The sequence below is a fragment of the Phyllobates terribilis genome, unplaced genomic scaffold (genome assembly GCF_046119375.1).
Source record: "Phyllobates terribilis strain yellow unplaced genomic scaffold, ASM4611937v1 Scaffold_1__5_contigs__length_1240528914, whole genome shotgun sequence".
In the NCBI taxonomy this organism is placed as follows: domain Eukaryota; kingdom Metazoa; phylum Chordata; class Amphibia; order Anura; family Dendrobatidae; genus Phyllobates; species Phyllobates terribilis.
Genome location: NW_027362761.1, coordinates 107,792,564 through 107,811,131, shown reverse-complemented (window position 1 = coordinate 107,811,131; position 18,568 = coordinate 107,792,564). Strand labels below are relative to the sequence as shown.

Sequence of the window (18,568 nt, the reverse complement as noted above, 5' to 3'; positions counted from 1 at the left end):
AAAGAAAAACCTAGTGATAGAACTTCATCCTGATCTTTAGTCAATATCTGTTTGGACAAGTTAAGAACATTTGAGGTGTATTCATTTATGGTCGTTGCTTGTAACGAGTTGACATGCCTGCAGAATTTGTGTTTGCGGCCACCTCTCGTTTTGCGGGTTTTTTTTTTTGCGTATTTAGAAGCTTTTGCTTTACGATAATATGGATTATTCCCATTTTCCATATTGGTATTAGTATCATCCATTGATTACTGATCTGAACTAAATGAAACATGTAAATTTGTTGGCATAGAATTATAGTTAGTTCTTTTTAAAATTGATTTAGGTGAAGGGGAGGTATGAGACCATCTGCCCCATTCATACACTTGATGTGAGGCATAATCAAGTGTATGAGATGGCAAGTACCGCATTTTTTGGACCATAAGACGCACGCACCCCAAATTCTCAGGAGGAAAATGGGGAGGGTGGGATGTAATGCATCAAATGGGGGTCTGAATTCAGCTTACCAGCGAGGGGCGGTGGTGGAGTGGGGACACAGGTGGTGTTCAGAGGTGCGATGCTACAAGTCCCAGGGTGGTAGGAGGGGGTGCTTGACTGTCCTCAGCGATGCGGGGGCTCCGCCGACATTGATTCCCAGGCGCCTGTACGTGTGATACTGATGCCACACACGGATCACAGCTATCTCCTTTACTGGTTTTTCCGGTACCGGAAATATACGGACGTGTCAAACCGGCCTAATTCTTGGAAGACTTGAAGCTGCGATCATTTGATAGCTTTTGCTATACATGGCAGTGCTTCAGCTCTGCTATGTATAGCAAAAAATCCTGATCTCCTATGAAGACCGGCCTTGGGGATTTACAATGACAGGCATGAGGGTCTTCTGCTAACTCTGGCTGTCATGACAACCCATTGGCGCCAATGGGCGGGACTCATGCTCTTCCTGCCAGCCCATGTTAAATGCTGCTGTCAGTGATTGAAAGCGGCATTTAACTTAACAGCGGGGTGTGGAATTCAAGGTTGTGTGTTTACTTACTCTGAAGGTTTTATCACCTGGTGATTATCATTGCTGTGACTATCTGGCATGTGCTTGTAAGTCAAACTCTGCACCCCTCCTTTGAAAAGCCGTCCACTGTCTGTAGACCATAAGTATAACATATATGATGTCTAAACGGGATCCATTGGAGTAACAGGAAAAACACACTCGACACTAACAATGCCACAAAAGGAACTAAATGCCACCTTAGTTCAAATAGTGACAAGGTTTTCATATTAAAAATCTTTTTATATTGAATACATAAAAACATGCATATATGTAGATAATAACTTATAAGCAAAGAACATCATGAAAAATAAACGATTGGTCCTAGATAAATGACACCTGAGCCATATCCCTTATGAACAATGATGATAGTGTTTTCTGACATTTAGTATACTTACAGCATCTTTTTGTCCATATACTTGGTTGCACTTGTCATTTGATATAATTATGGAAACCTAAAGGGATCTATTTACCTTAGTCTTATAAATACACCAAAAAAGAGCCATTTTGTTTATGGCACTTCCACCAAATATACATAACCTATAACAATATGGAAGCACAAGCTATCATAATTACATCAATCTTTATTAATCAGAATTAAACATAAAAAAAAAACATAATAAAAAGGGGAAACATAGCAGAATTAACCCCATCAACAGGCTATACAGATTCATTCCACAAGAGGGAGCTCAAGCTCCATAAACAGACTGCAATGTAGATCAGCACAAGGCATTAACAACTACCATATAGGTTAGTGTGTCACTAAAAAAACTCAATTTCTCTAGATATGAGAATATTTGATAAAGTACAAATGTGCTGGAATACAGATAAATATTAAACATCTATAGATCAAGCAGTGCCTAGTGATATATGCATACTATGGGAAAACAAAATACCAAAGGCTTATGCGGGCAAAACAGCCCTGTTATCAGTAGTATTAAAGTACACCTAATAATGCATCATTCAGTCCCACAGTGAAAAAGCATACTGCGAAACGCGCGTTGGGGCCAGTAAACACGTTGACAGATGTACCTTTCATTCCCAGCACTTTGCCTTTCTATGATTTCCTTCTTACTCTGTCTCTGCACTCTTCACTGTAGTACTGAATTATGTCTTTTTTTTTTTTCTTTAAATGCGTGTAATTGGGGCTGAAAAATCTTTCAATGAAAAATCATGGGTTTCATTAAAACTTTTACACAGTTTGTCTCCTACAGCTGCTGTATGATGCGGTCTATTGCTGGCTGCGGCTGCCGAATGAGTTACTGGGATTGGCAACTTTTTTTTTTTTACCAGATGTGTTGGGGACATGTTTGTGTGGCACTTACTATTAGATAGGTATGCCAGGTTCTCCTCCTGCTCTTGTTACTGCGGCTTTCCTCAGTCTGCAAAGCTCTCCTGTCCATAATTGCGGCTGGTGGAGGGACCTGTGACCAGACCTGTCCACTAGCTTTGTCTAATAGAAAACCTCACATGAGAACTGCTTTTCTATTGGAGGAGGATGATGGACAGGTCTGGTCACATGTTCCTCCACCCGCAGCCATTGTATGGACAGGAGAACTGTGCAGTCAGAGGAAAGTTGCAGTAACGAGCAGGAGGAGAACCTGTCATTATAATGGTAAGTGACACACAATCTTGTTCACAACACATCTGGTAAAGTAAAGATAATGTTGCCCACCCTGTTGCCTCATTCAGCGGCTATGGGAGGATGTTGGCAGTGCTCTAGTCTGATGGTCTCTGGCCACAGGACCAGGGTTCTGCAATTTTTTTCTTAAGTCTAATTTGACTGTTTTAATTAAGTCTCTTCTTGTTAATGCAGTTGCAATTGGAAAATGTGTACGAAGCTGGAAAAGTGAATTTTATCACAGTTATTCAATTACTAAATGAAGTCCTAAAGGTGGTTAAAGAGGAAAATGTCCACAACCGTGGCAAACAATGCCCAGTAGTAGACCTCCAGTATCTCTTAGCAAAAGTGAAGTATGAAACTGAAATTCTTCAAAGAATAAAGCAAATCAGGTGAGTTTTTCTTTGAGATGATTAGAAGCTAAATATTGGGAGACTGATACACAAACAAAGTACAGACTTGCCCTGTTTGTCACAGAATCTCCCTAAAGTAACACTGCCTTTTGATGACCGGAACGAAATGAGAGAAATCGTAACGGACAGATACGGGGCAGACATGTTTTTAACTCAATATAATCTAATATTATTTTGTGTTTTTTAAATATTTCAGGCATAAAATAAAAAGGGAGGACCTTGTATACATTAACAAATCAATTAATGATAAAGAAATCGAATGGGATAAAAAATGGGAGAGGTTTTTGGGCCAATCACCATTCAGCCTCTCTAAGACGTTGAATCCAGTAAGTTTGTGGGGTTTTTGTTGTACAAGTGTCTTTATTCCTATATTCTATTTTTTTTTAAATGGCCACTGATATATTTAAGAATATGTACCTCTTGGGCAGAAGAGTCATACATTTGTAGGTGATTAACCATAGTCCATATCCATTTTTTTTTCTTCTCTCCAGGGTCTTCAATTTCAGTCATCCCTGCCTCTATTTTCATTTGAACCTGCCACAGAGGAGGAGTTCATAAACAGTCCTTATAATCTGTTCCCAGAATCTGTCCCAGGTGAGATGTCTTGTATATTGTTTACGTCTTATCCATCTTTATGTCCTATAAAGCTATAAAGACTCGCAGTTTGGACCAGCGGCATAGCTGTGCCACGGACATGAGCGGTGCTCTCCCAAGCTGCTATCTGAGGTGAATTTGCCTTTACAGCATCAGAGGAGGACAAGTGCACTGAAGCCGGCAGGACCTAGTGATCTGGATCATTTCAATGCAATCTTTAAAATCTCCATTGCAAAGATCCTGTGATGGCTGCCTAAAAGACCAGCCACCGCTGATGGTCTACAGAAGTGGCTAGTAATTTAGACAACGAACAGTAAAAACAAAAGCCCTACATTCTTGAGAGCAGAGAAGATTTTTATTAAAATATAAACTGCTTTTTTTTTCCCCCAATTTCTGATCATGAGAAATCCCTTTTACCAGGCTAATGGCATGGTCTTCAAGTATCTGGTAGAAGGAATCTGACACCACTGAACGTCTCTGTATACTGACCATTGATAAGTGATCTTTTCGGCAGTGTCATAATTGGGTACATTTTGGTTATACTGCAGTTCTCCGATAGATTTTTGACATACTGGAAGTCTGTTCATATACTCCCAACAGGGTAAATTTGGATCATATATTGGTTGGAAGACTAACCCAATTAGGGCACTGTTTTTTTATATGTTTATGTATATATAAAACTTCTACCCATCTGCAATATAAAATTACAGGCACAGAAGCAAAATGGCACTTTGAGATGCAAGTTTTATATACTGAGCCAAAATAAAGCCTATTGCTTACACTTATGCATCTATCTTTCTGTACTTTTGTTTTGTTAGCATTCTCAAACAATGATTCTAGCTTTAGGAACAGAGAGCCCAGTGATTCCTTCATGAATTTTATGGATGCTCCATTGTTCACACCTACTGGAAGGTAAGTATTCCAGAATAGGATATAATAGTTTTCTTCATCTTTAAAATGTTTCCAGGTTTGTAGCCACAAAGTTCTACAGGCATGTTCTCATTTATACCACTGAGCTTTTAAAGGAGCAATAAACTTAAAAAGAACTTCCAACATTTTCTAAAATAATTGTGTTGGGGGACCTGCTGGAGCAAGTTTTGTGAGTAAATGTACACACTGCTTTTCCGCTTGGATTGATGTCTAGAAAATTTGTAGCTTTCTACATTACCACCTGAACTTGGATTTTAAAGGCAGTCTGTCGTGCCCATATTCAAGTTACTGGTAGTCATATGAGACTTATGTCCCATAGAAAGCATACCTTTTTAGTATAGATTTATTCGGTCGACCATGACAGCACCACGAGAGAGGGGGTGGGAACGCCCAGTCTTTAACCCCTTTACCCCCCGAGGGTGGTTTGCACGTTAATGACCAGGCCAATTTTTACAATTCTGACCACTGTCACTTTATGAGGTACTTTCTCTGGAACGCTTCAACGGATCCCACTGATTCTGAGACTGTTTTTTCGTGACATATTGTACTTCATGATTGTGGTAAAATTTCTTCGATATCCCTTGCGTTTATTTGTGGAAAAAACGGAAATTTGGCGAAAATTTTGCAATTTTCAAAATTTGAATTTTTTTATGCCCTTAAATCAGAGAGATATGTCACACAAAAGAGTTAATGAATAACATTTCCCACATGTCTACTTTACATCAGCACAATTTTGGAGCCCAATTTTTTTTTTTTGTTAGGGAGCTATAAGGGTTAAAAGTTGACCAGTGATTTCTCATTTTTCCAACAAAATTTGCAAAAACCCTTTTTTTTTCATTTTTACGAATCAATTTGTGAAGCACCTGGGGGTTCCAAGTGCTCACTATGCATCTAGATAGGTGCCTTGGGTGGTCTAGTTTCCAAAATGGGGTCACTTGTGGGGGAGCTCCAATGTTTAGGCACACAGGGGCTCTCCAAACGCAACATGGTGTCCGCTAACAATTTGAGCCGATTTTCTATTCAATTTGTTAGCGGACACCATGTTGCATTTGGAGAGCCCCTGTGTGCCTAAACATTGGAGCTCCCCCACAAGTGACCCCATTTTGGAAACTATACCCCTCAAGGATTTTATTAAGGGGTATAGTGAACATTTTGAACCCAGAGATACGACACAGAATTTAACATTAGGTCATCATATTGAATAAGTTGTCATTACTCTTGAGCACAAGTGCTCGCTACTTGAGTTTGCATCGGGTACTCAGGTATGCACCATGTATCACGGGTGCTCAAGTGAAATGCTCCTGTCCCCGCCCGTATGTTTCACGGTTATTAGACACCCCAAAAAAAACATGCGGGGACCGCTCGTGCATGGCAGGCAATCCCCGCGAGTTTTTTTTGGCCGCGAAGCATATGGGGCGTAGACTCGATCACCAGCGATACTCAGTGCATACCCGAGCACCAGATGCAAACTCAAGTAGCGAGCACTTGCGCTCAACACTAATCGCCATATCGTCTTTTTTTTTTTTTTTTTTTACTTTTGGAAAAAAAACAACCCTAGCGTTTATTTTTTACGCCGTTCCTCGTGCGGTATAAGTGATGAGATTACTTTATTCTTCGTGTCGGTGCGATTACAGCGATACCACAATCATATCGGGTTTTTATGATTGACAGCTGTCGCATACTAAAAGACACACATTTTGTAAAATCTAGTTTTTGCATCGCCATATTTTGGCCGACAGTCATGTGACTGCTTGTTTTTTGCGGTATGAGTTGACGTTTTTATTGGTGCCATTTTCAGGCACGTGACATTTTTTGATCGCTTTCTATTCCTATTTTTGGGAGGCAGAATAAACAAAAACCAACAATTCAGGAATTGTTTTTTTTTACATTTTTTTTTTTTTTATTCTGCTCCGGGTGTGGTAAAATTGATAAGGTAGCTATATTCTTCGTATCAGTACGTTTACAGCGGTACCACATTTATATTGTTTTTTGTATGTTGGCGCTTTTACACACTAAAGGCTATTTTATAGAAAAAATTATTTTTTTGCATTGCTTTATTCTGAGAGCTGTAACTTTTTGATTTTTCGGATGATGGAGCTGTATGGCGGCTTGTTTTTTGTGGGACGAGATGACGTTTTTTGTTTGGCGGTATGATAAAGTATTGTTTTTGTTTTTTTATACCGTGTTCACTGAAGGGGTTAACTAGTGGAACAGTTTTATAGGCCAGGTCGTTACGGACGCGGCGATACCAAATATGTGCACTTTTATTGTTTGATGGGTACATTATATTTTTATTTTTAGTGGATTATTATTTTTTTTTTATTTTTTTTTTCACTTTCTGGGAGTTTTTTTTTTTACTTTTTTACTTTGTCCCACTATGGGACTTTCAATTTTTTTTGTTCTGATCGCCTGTATAGCACAGGAATGCAGCACTATCCCTGTGCCATGCAGGCAGTCAGCGCTGGACAGGGAGAAGATAGTTTGGAGATGCACTGCGCATGTCCAAACAATCCTCCTGCTGTCTGGTGACCCGGATGTTGTCATGACGACATCGGGTCGTCATGGCAACACCCGGGAAGCCACGGCAGACAGCGCTGGAGGCCGGAAGAGGAGGGGAGTATCTGCGATCACCTCCCCTTGCCACCGCAATGCTGCGATCGACTTTGATCGCAGCATTGCGGGGGTTAATGTGCTGGGAGCGGTGCGGGACCGCTCCCTGCACATTGTCACAGCTGACACCCGGTACTATCAGCTGACACCCGGTGGCGATCGCGCCCGCACAGCCTGTGTGCGATCGCGATGACGTACTAATACGGGTCAGACTCTTAAAGCCCAGGGCACAGACGCGTATTAGTACGTCATGGGCTTTAAAGGGGTTAATTAATTTAAAAAAATAAAAAAAATAAAAAAAAATGGAAGGGGCTGGCGCACCTATAAATTGGGTCTGGCACCACAGCCCTGTGCTTCCCAGCTACTTCTGACCCATATTCCAAATGGAGACTGAGCAACAGCAGCCGCTGCCATCACAATCTCAGCGGCTCCTTGTGAAACCCCAGGAGAAACTGCTCCTTCGGGGCAGCGGAGGTAACCGGACCTTGGAAAGGCGTGGATCTGCAAGCAGGTCCAGTCACCATAGCTCCAGCAGGATGGATGAATCTGCAACTTTCAGGGACAATCCCCCGGCTGAGAAAGATCCTTCCTCCAAACCGGTACCAGCCATTTGAGTCGTATGGGTAAGTGGTCTTTGAGAAAGTTCACTTAATAGGGTGTCCCTTCTTGTCTATCTTTTACTAGGGGGAAGAAGTGCGTCACCAAAACTAGGCACAAGGAATGTGCATTGTGTAAAGCCCTGTTAGCGGACTCATAGCCAAAAAGGCTGTGTCAGTCCTGTATCAACCAGACTCTGGCAGGCGAGACTCCTAGTTTTTCATCAGAATTAAAATCCTTGGTCAAATCGGAGATCAGCAAGGCACTCTTTAAAAAAGGAAAGGGGAAGGAAGTTGTGGAATGGGAAAGGACTTTCTCCGCTCTTCCTTTAAAAGGAAATGCTCCTTTTGAGGACTCTGCCTCATCCTCTTGGGAGAAAGCCTCAAGACTTGATGTGGCGATAACAAAAGCATCTAGGAAGTCCTTCCTTTCCCTTTCATATGGGAGCCCTCAAGGACCATTTGGATAGAAAAGCCAATGCCTTTAAGGGGACCTGGGAGACATCTGCTGGAGATTTAAAGCCGGCGGTTGCAGCAACCTGTACGGCCAGGTCTCTGATATGGCTGGAACAGCTCGGGTCCCATCTGAAAGGACGCCCAGGAAAAATATATTGTCTAGCATCCTGCTCATGAAAGGAGCTGCTGCTTTCCTACCGTACGCCACGGCAGATTCGGCCATGTTGGCCGCAAGATCGGCTGCCCTGTCCAATGCGGCTCATGGAGTCCAGGCGAGAATGAGACTGTGCTCTATTCCATGCGAGGGAGATAATCTCTTCGGGCCGGCTCCAGATGAAATTTTGGACAAAGCAAGTGATGTGAAGAAGGGATTCCCCAGTCTATCCAGGTGTACCTAATAGATGATCATTTTCCAAAAGAAAATTTGTCTGTAAAAGACCGCAAGAAAAACAAGATAAGTGGGAGGATCGCAGGCCGAAACGTAGAGGGCTTCTGTTTGATTCCTCTTCCCAGTAAACCCAGAAGCAGTGTCGATGACTCATAGCCCATGTGGGGGGGGTGGGGGTGAGGCTGTTGGGCTAATTACCTACCTGGACAAATATTTCAGCCAGTAACCTGGATCCTTGATCTGATAGGTTCAGGTCTTAGGTTTGAGTTCCAGGTGATCCCTCACGAGAGATTCATCTTGACCCTGGTCCTTTCCACTGAGAAAACTAGCCCTACAAAAAGAGGTGCTGGATTTAGTGCAGAACGCATTCCTGATGGAGGTCCCAGCGGCAGAAAAAGTGTTGGAGTTCTACTCTCCCCTCTTCCTGGTTTCTAAACCTGACTGTGCTGCCTGGGCTCTGTGCAGTGCCGACTTTTATAAAAGGTGGGTGGTCCTGCAAGCGCTACGAGTGCGGTGCAGAGCAGTAGCTCTGACAGGGGACATCATTGGGATCTGATTGGACAAGGTCCCAATAATGTTAACCCTTAGCGATCGCAGCATTTAGAAGATAGTGAGAGGGGGTCATCCACTTATCTTTCTGATGGCCCCCTGATGTCTGAGAGGACCTGGCGTTGTCATGGCAGCCGAAGGTCACATGACCACCTCAGGGTCTGCCTGCAGCTGAGTCTAGCAGGAGATAATGACAGTGTAAAACTGTCAGCTGAGCTCTTATGCAATACATGTCTATTGCATTGCATGAGAACAGTGATTAGAAAAATAAAAATTGATGTCCCATAACGCGACTAAGTAAAAATGTAAAAAAAAAAAAAAGTAAGTTCTCAAACTGTAAAAAAATAAAAATCACAAAAAAATAAAATAAACCAATAAATCCGTATATTTATGCAAAAACAAAAAGTACACATTTTGTATCGCCGCGTCCGGAACAACCCAATGTATAAAACTGTCACACTAACCCCTCCTGTGCACACCGTTATTACGCTGTCGCCTCATTGGGGGACACAGGACCATGGGTGTTATGCTACTGTCCACTAGGAGGCGACACTATGCATAATCTGAAAAAGATTAACCGTGGCTCCTCCTCTGCAGTATATAACCCTGGACGGCGTCGGCCTTCTCCAGTTTTTGCTTAGTGTCGCATAAGGAGGCACACATAAAACTTTTACTCCCTTTTCTCCAACGGGATTACAGATGAAGAAAAGCGGGTCTCCTGCGAGACATTTCTCCTTCTTCTGTCCCCTATTGCGGGGTGCACAGTTGAAGTTGAGATGGCTATTCCCCATGTCGCTCCTTCCCCAGCCCCTCGGGTGCTGGTTCGAAGTGGAGACCCTCCCCCCCCCCCCTCCTTCCCCAATTCCTTTTGGTTTCTGGGTTGAAGTGAGGATAAAGCCCCCTGATGGTGACAGCAGCACCCTCCCTAATCCCCCTCTGGGGGCATTATGTTGAGATGCCTCAGGTAGGGCCTGTACAGGCAGCACTCTGCAGCTCCCAGTAGCTAGCACGCTGCAGCTGAATCCAGGGACCCCAGCCCTGCTGCGGGCTCCTGTCGGGGCCGGGGGGAGTGCAGGCAGGCATGGCACAACACAGGCACAGGCCTCCCTGCGCCCTGTCTCTGCGGCAGCACCAGCTCTATGGTTCCTCAGGGGGACTCCTCACAGGCCCCCCTTCCGCTTATACCCCCACCTCTATCTTGCCTTCAAATCCGGGGGGGTCCGGTTCAGATCCGGCCCCCTCCCGGACTTCTGCGCCGGCCTGGAGCCCCTTTGGGCATCAGGCTTCTAATTTAGACCGTGGCTCTGGCCTAGCAGAAACTGCCACCCCCTCTCCGCCCCCCGGATGACAAATGACACTACAGTGTCATGGAAGGGGCGGATCCAGACTGAAAGGGTGCGATTTCACAGCAAACTACCGCCCTTTTTCAGCTCTCCGCCCCCCTTCCTCAAACATTTACTCCGGCGGCAATTATCTGCTGCAGGAATAAGATTAACCCTGCAGCTACCGGTCGGCAGATACAGACCAGGCCTGCCAGTCTCCGGGGAGGCACAGGACTGTGGATCTTTGACGCTGGACCTAGAGGCACACTGGTGGGGTAAGATCACAGCTGGAGTTCCTCCTCAGCTGTGAATCCATTATTTTCCCCTCCCTCATGACAGCACACCTTGAGAGGATCCGCCCCACCAAGGACAGGAAACCGTCTGAAATAAAAGGGCGGTACCTCTCCCTCGCTTCAGTTGGTTTCCTGTCCTTGATGGGGAACCTGTCTGGAAGAAAGAAGACTTACCTGGGGCTGTCCCGGTGTGGAAGAGCAGGCACTGGCCTGTGCACCGGGTTCAGTATCCCAGAAGCGCCGTCCGCAACTTCCCCTGGGGTCTCTGCGCCGAGCGGGGCGCACGCGGTGAGGCAGGCTCTGTCCTCCCGGAGACCGCGGCGCCGTCCTCCCCCTGCAGTGTGGAACGCTTCCGGGTGTGACGCGCCTGACGTCACGGCGCAGGGCACGCTGGGAGCGGCGCGCTGGGTGACGTCAGGAGGCGGTGCCGATCCAAGATGGCGGCGCCCATCGGAGCGTCCCAGGCCGGTTTTTTATTTTTATTTTTTTTTTCAACAGAGCTCCGGCCTGAGGAAGGGGGAGGGCCCACAGACCGGAGGAGGCTGGATGGCCCTATATTTAATGGGGGGGGGGAGGAGCTATCCTGGAAGCGTGGTGCGCTTCTGAGACATGGCTGATCCAGATAGCCAGGAGCAGCAGCAGCTTACCCCCCCCCACCTCAGCAACAGAAAAAGCAGAGGGATGCATCGTATACAGACAGCCACTCGAGTAATCGTAGTGGCAGCCGCAGGAGTAAGGCTTCGAGTGCCTCGGGACCATCCAGAATGGAATCATCGGTTCCGCGACAGCCTCCGAATCCGGTACCCGTTTGTGACCTCCGAGGGTGAGTGAGCTTCGTGAATGTCACTGGTTAATAACGGGAAGTCTCTTATGTGCTTCCTTTTTTTTTTTTTTTTAGGAGCCTAAGAAGAGTAGTGCCAAGCAAAAGCATAAAATGTGTGCCCTTTGCCAAGCTTCTCTCTCAGTAGAGTGGCAGAAACCACTTTGCCAGGGCTGTGTGACCAAAACCATAGCTGAGAATTCCCGGGATTTTGCTGCAGATTTAAAGTCCATAGTACATGCAGAAGTTCAGGGGTCCCTGAAAGGGTTCCTTAGAGGGAAGAAAAGGCCCCGTAGAGAGGTTTCCCCCGTCTCTGATTCCTCCCAGTCCGAGGAGCAGTGGGATTCATCGTCCTCTTCCTCATCGGGGGGCGGTAGACCCTGCTTCCCCATTGAGAATACAGACAGACTGGTTAGGGCAGTAAGATCAACCATGGGTCTGGAGGAAGAGAGAGTATCTAAATCCCGGGAGGACATCATGTTTGCGGGCTTGGGAGAGAAGAAGAGACGCTCATTTCCGGTTAACAGTAAGATTCAGGGCCTCATTGACCGGGAGTGGAGGAGACCTGAGAGATCAGGGGCTTTACCCTCCTTCTCCAAAAGAAGGTACCCCTTCGAAGAGAAGGATGCGGAACCTTGGGATAAGATCCCCAAGGTGGACGGGACTGTGGCAAGGTCATCGAAAAGATCTTCCCTGCCCTTGGAGGACTCTGGCGTCCTAAAAGATGCCCTGGATAAAAGAGCTGACTCCATCCTGCGCCACACGTGGGAGGCGGCGGCAGGTGGCCTAAAACCAGCGGTGGCTAGCACCTGTGTGGCGAGGTCCTTGATGGTGTGGCTCCAACAGCTGGAAGACCAGCTTAAAGATAAAAAGGTCTCCAGACAGGCAATACTTGCAGAGCTACCTCTAATACAAACAGCATCGGCCTTCCTGGCCGACTCTTCAGCTGACTCGGTCAGACTGTCAGCTAGGGCAGCGGGACTATCCAACGCAGCCAGGCGGGCCTTGTGGCTCAAAGGTTGCCCAGGCGACCTACCTTCGAAACAGAAACTGTGCTCCCTCCCATGTGATGGTAGACTCCTGTTTGGCCAAAAGTTAGAAGACCTGTTGGAAAAAGCAGGCGATAAAACCAAAGGGTTCCCGGGATTTTCGGGGGAACCAAGAAGATTTAGTTTTCGGAGGAGAAAATTTAACCGGGGTCGTCCTCCGGGAGACACAAAGAAATGGGAAGCCAAGTCCAAAAAAGAATCGGGCTACATGTTTGGAGGACCATCCTCGAGTTCGAAGAGATCATCCCAATGACGCCAGGCTGGAAGTGGGTGGAAGGCTTTCCCACTTTCTTCCAGCTTGGGATGCGATAACAGCAAACCCCTGGATTCTGAAAATTATCAGTGGGGGCCTGAAGATCCGGTTCAGCCAGACCCCCTGGCGGACCTTTGTGGTTACCCCCCTACGAAAGGTCCAGGAAGAACAATTAGCCCTGGAAACAGAAGTGTTAGAGTTAGTAGGAAAGCAGGTCCTTCTCGAAGTACCAGCAACACAGAGAGGGAGGGGGTTCTATTCCCCACTATTCATGATAAAAAAACCAAACGGGTCCTTAAGGACCATCATCAACCTCAGGAGTCTGAACCAAGTAGTAGAAAACCAGACTTTCAAGATGGAGTCAGTAAGCTCGGCAGTGAAGCTCTTACATCGCAACTGCTTTATGGCTGTAATAGACTTGAAGGACGCATATTATCACGTCCCAATCCATCCGGAGTATCAGAAGTATCTGAGAGTAGCCCTGTTTATTCAGGGGAAGCTGAGGCATTTTCAGTTTGCTGCCCTACCCTTTGGCCTCTCCATTGCCCCGAGAATATTTACGAAACTAATAGCAGAAGTGACAGCCTTCCTACGGATCAAGAATGTAGTGATCGTGCCATATTTAGACGACTTCTTGATAATAGGGAAAACAGAAGCCCACTGCTCCAGCCAGCTCCTAGTGGTCACGGAAGTGTTGCATCAGCTGGGGTGGTTAGTAAATTTCCAAAAATCAAGACTAACCCCCTCCAGGACTCAGAACTTTCTGGGTCTAATCCTAGACTCTTGTCGCCAAACCTGCTTCCTCCCAGAGGACAAAATCTGCAGGTTGATTGCATTAGTCTCGAAGGCCATTCAAGCTCCAGAGATGTCTCTGAGAGAGGCAATGTCCCTCCTGGGTTCTATGACTGCCTGTCTCCCAGCAGTAATGTGGGCCCAGGGGCATATGAGGCGGCTTCAGTGGGAGGTCCTGTCAGCACAGAGGTCCTGCAACGGGCATTTAGAAGGCAGGCTCTCTCTCTCCCCACAAGTAGTAGATTCCCTTTCGTGGTGGACAGTCAGGGGAAATCTAACCGCAGGCGTTCAATGGTCCAGACCAGTAGATCGGGTAATTACGACCGATGCAAGCAGTTCCGGATGGGGGGGTCATCTGGCAGAACTCGCAATACAGGGTCACTGGGCTTACCACGAGGGGGGAGCATCCTCAAACTTAAAGGAGCTTTGGGCCGTAGAAAGATCCCTCAGGGGCTTCCTCCCTCACATCCAAAATCACCATGTCCAGGTCAGGTCCGACAACCGGACAGCAGTAGCCTATGTGAATCACCAAGGAGGGACAAGGTCACGCCCTCTGATGGTGGTGGCAGACAGGATCCTTGGTCTAGCAGAGCGAAACCTCCTATCCCTCAGCGCCCTTCACATAAAGGGGATAGAAAACGTGAAAGCAGATTTTCTAAGCCGCCATACCCTAAGACAGGGGGAGTGGGGGTTGAACCCGGAGGTCTTCCATCAGATTGTCCAGTTATGGGGGCAGCCAGACATAGACCTGTTCGCCACAAGGGCAAACAGAAAGGTGCAGAAATTTTGCTCCCTAAATCCGGCAGAAAATCCCCATGCCGTAGATGCCCTCCAGATTCCTTGGGGGTTCAGGAAGGCCTATGCCTTTCCGCCATTAGTGATGATTCCAGTAGTGGTGAGGAAGATCCGGGAGGAAGGCGCCAGGGTGATTTTGATAGCCCCTTTTTGGCCCAAGAGGCCTTGGTTCTCTCTGCTTCGGCTAATGTCGGTGTCAGATCCCTGGATTCTACCAGAGAGGCCGGACCTTCTCATGCAGGGACCAGTATTCCATGCCCAGGCCAGGGGGTTCCATCTTTCGGCATGGAATTTGAGAGGTCGCTATTGAGTAGCAAGGGGTTTTCACCAGGCTTAGTTTCTACTTTATTGGGGAGCAGAAAACCAATTACAACTAAGATTTATAGCAGGGTTTGGGGTAAATTCCTAGAGTTTATAGATATCCCGCTATCGAGCAAACCTCCGATCAGAGGGATCCTGGAATTTCTGCAAAAGGGGCGGGACCTGGGTCTAGCTACAGGGACCCTTAAGGTTCAAGTTTCAGCTTTGGGAGCACTCTACAATTGTAATCTGGCTGGGAATAGGTGGATCTCGAGGTTTATCAAGTCCTGTGCCAGAGCAGGACCGGTTAGATCCTTGGGTGTTCCTCCTTGGGACCTGAACTTAGTCTTGAACGCTCTTACTAGTGAACCATTTGAACCTCTACACAAGGTTTCTCCAAAAATTCTCACCCTTAAGACCATCCTCCTAGTGGCCTTAACGTCAGCCCGTAGGGTGGGTGATCTGCAGGCCCTTTCGGTTAATCCTCCTTACACACAAATCTTTGAGGATAGGGTCACCTTGCGGCCAGATCCAGCATACCTTCCCAAGGTGGTATCTAGATTTCACCGTAGTCAGGAGATTGTGCTACCCTCGTTCTGCAGCAATCCCAAGAACCCAGGGGAAGTCAGGTTCCATAGCCTAGATGTTAGGAGGTCCCTGCTACAGTACATTCACATGATTAGTCTGTGGAGGAAAGACGGTTCTCTGTTCCTGGCCTTTCAAGGGTGTAGGAAAGGTCACGGGGTGTCCAAGTGTACCATCTCTAGGTGGCTCAGGGAGGCCATTTGCTTAGCCTATACGTCCACAGGGGTTCCAGCCCCGGACAATGTGAGGGCTCATTCCACCAGAGCCGTTGCAATCTCCTGGGCAGAGAGAGCAGACGTCTCGATCGAGCAGATATGTAGGGCTGCTACTTGGTCTACACCATCCACCTTCTTTAAGCACTATCGGTTGGATCTATCCTCTTCTGATCTCACCTTTGGGAGAAGGGTACTTCAGGCGGTGGTCCCTCCCTAGGGTGCTCATAAATTCTCCAAAATTCTCTCAAGGTGTGCTGTCATGGGGGAGGGGAAAACACCAAGGTTACTTACCGGTAGCCGGTTTTTCCTGAGCCCATGACAGCACCCGTAGTTTCCCCCCCTTATTTTTTCTATGTTTCTCACACCCTGGTGTGCACTGTTTGGGGTGGTGTGTATATGTATATTGTGGTGTTGGTTATGTGCCTAACCTGTTTAGGGAGGTCCTCTCAATGCTCTGTAAACAACTGAAGCGAGGGAGAGGTACCGCCCTTTTATTTCAGACGGTTTCCTGTCCTTGGTGGGGCGGATCCTCTCTCAAGGTGTGCTGTCATGGGCTCAGGAAAAACCGGCTACCGGTAAGTAACCTTGGTGTTTCTCATAAGCTCCTCTGCACTCTGCATAGCCACCCATGTGCACTATGGAGGACTCGAGGTCGAAGAGAACCAGGCAGGACTGCTATTATGCACTCTGTACAGCCTGCAGTAATACTCTCCCCAGTGGCAGCACTTACCTGCACTACCAGGACTGCATCCAGACTACTGTGCCAGAGCCCCAAGAAGCCCCTACCAATGCTTTGGGTCTAATGCCACGCCGGAATGGGTCACTCAGATGTCGCAATCTATGACTCAGTCTATAGATAACCTAACCTCTACATTGCTTCAAGCTCTGCAGCGTCATGCCTCGGCTATGAACGCTAACCAGCAAAGGGAGAGCTCGACTCAGGGACATGACGACCCGGGCACATCCGCGTCTAGGTCAGGATGCAAGCGGACCCACAGGTCACGCTCATCTGCATCATCCCATAGCACACGGTCATCCCCCTTCTAGGGAGAGACACCGTAATGCCAGTTCATTTAGACCGTCCCCTACCAGGGACAGACTATGCAGATCTCCGCAGCGATCCCCGACCAGAGAAGGCCTCCGCCCCACCAGCAGGAGACGCCTTAGCGATGCACAGGATTCGGAAGACATCTGTGATTCCGACTCTGACAAGGAAACTGAAGGGTTCCTGATCCCAATCCCCCTAGCAATACAGTGCTAGTTGAGGACGTAATCTCGCCCATCCATCGGGTGCTGGACATTTCTGATCCGCCCCCGGAGGCACCAGAACATTTCCTTTTGAAGGAGCTCTGAAGCCGCCTAAGATCTTTGACCACCCAGAGTTTAAATCGATCCTTAAAGCGCAAATATCTGGAGGTGCAGTACCCCTTCCCACAGGAGGTCACCAAGGAATGGACAGATCCACCCAAAGGGGATCCCCCAGTCTGTAGGCTAGCACCACAGTCACTCCTTTCACTGCCAGGTAGCTCAACCCTCAGGGATGCAGCAGACCGGCAGGTGGAACGCAACGCTTGTTCAATCTTCGAGGCCGTAGGGGCCTCCCTGGCTCCCGTGTTCTCTTCAGTTTGGACTGCCAAGGCCAATCCTGGCTTAGCCCCCAAAAATTTACAAACTGGCCTCCAAGCATCTGCTCCTGAGCTGTCGGACCAAGCGGTTCAAATAGCAGTTATAGCAGATTACATGCTTCATGCAGTCTGCATTCAGCAAGGGGTGCAGCGGGGATAGCATCAAACGCCATCATGATTCGGCGTATCCTCTGGCTGCGGGAATGGAAACAGAAGCAGCCTCAAGGAAGTCCCTCGCCCACCTAGCGTACCTCAGTGGTAGACTTTTTGGCAAACAGTTGGACATGATATCCAATGCCACCGGGGGTATGAGTACTCTCTCCCCCAACTGAAACCCAAACGCACTTACAAGAAGCGTAACCAAACTCTATTCCGAACCTTTCGGAACTCTTCGGACTGGTCCGTCTCGCGTCCAGCACAAAATAGCAACCTCTCCCCACGCAGGGACTACTCGCGGTCGACGCAAAAATCGGACAAGACCTGGCAGTCAAAAGCAGGCCAGTCAAAGTCCAAAGGAGGAAAATCTCAGATTTCCTCCTCATCATGACTCACGGACTACGGAAGACACCCCACCCGTAGGCGGCCGACTTTTGCTCTTTCATCAAGTCTGGCTGCCTATTACAGAAGACAGGTGGGTCAGGGAACTAGTGTCTTCGGGATACAAGATGGAGTTCACTTCCAACCCACCAAACAGACTTTCTGTTCCCCAAAGCTGCCAGCCAAGGCTCGTGCCTTCAGCCAAGCAGTCTCCTCGCTTCTTCAAGCAGGAGTCATAGTTCCTTTCTCCGCGGCCGAGCGCTTCCGAGGGTTCTACTCCAATCTATTCGTAGTCCCCAAGAAAGGAGGCGGCGTACGGCCCATACTGGACCTAAAACGGCTCAACAAATGGGTACTGGTACCTCACTTCCGCATGGAGTCCATTCGGTCCATCATTGCGTCCATGGAGAAGGGAGAATTTCTCGCCTCCATAGACATACAAGACGCATACCTGCATATACCAATTGCACCCGCCCATCTGAGATTTCTCAGGTTTGCTATCGATCAGGACCGCTACCTGTTAGTGGCTCTCGCGTTTGGACTCGCCGTGGCTCCCAAAGATTTTACCAAAGTCATGGCAGCCACCATGGACGTCCTGCACTACAGAGGCATAGTAGTCGTTCCATACCTGGACGATCTCCTTATCAAGGCTCCTACTTTCAAGGACTACAAACTCAGCATCTCAATCACAGTCGACACTGAGTCGCCTGGGCTGGTTAGTCAACCTACAAAGGTCATCACCAACCCCGAGTCAGTCTCTGACCTTCCTGGGAATGCTATTCAACACCT

At 47.4% G+C, this 18,568-nt stretch overlaps 1 protein-coding gene and 1 non-coding gene across 9 annotated transcripts in view; both read left to right on the top strand.

The window, feature by feature from the left end:
• Positions 1-18,568, top strand: part of LOC141215063 (HAUS augmin-like complex subunit 6) — an 88,560-nt gene that overhangs the window by 31,368 nt on the left and 38,624 nt on the right. For all 8 annotated transcript variants that reach the window (XM_073665614.1, XM_073665583.1, XM_073665606.1 and 5 more), the window contains 4 exons: positions 2,853-3,049; positions 3,267-3,396; positions 3,562-3,664; positions 4,483-4,576. In XM_073665614.1, coding sequence (XP_073521715.1) covers positions 2,853-3,049; positions 3,267-3,396; positions 3,562-3,664; positions 4,483-4,576 — 524 coding nt within the window. The remainder of the gene's footprint in view (positions 1-2,852; positions 3,050-3,266; positions 3,397-3,561; positions 3,665-4,482; positions 4,577-18,568) is intronic.
• LOC141174989 (small Cajal body-specific RNA 8) lies at positions 3,086-3,216 on the top strand. Its single transcript, XR_012253002.1, has one exon.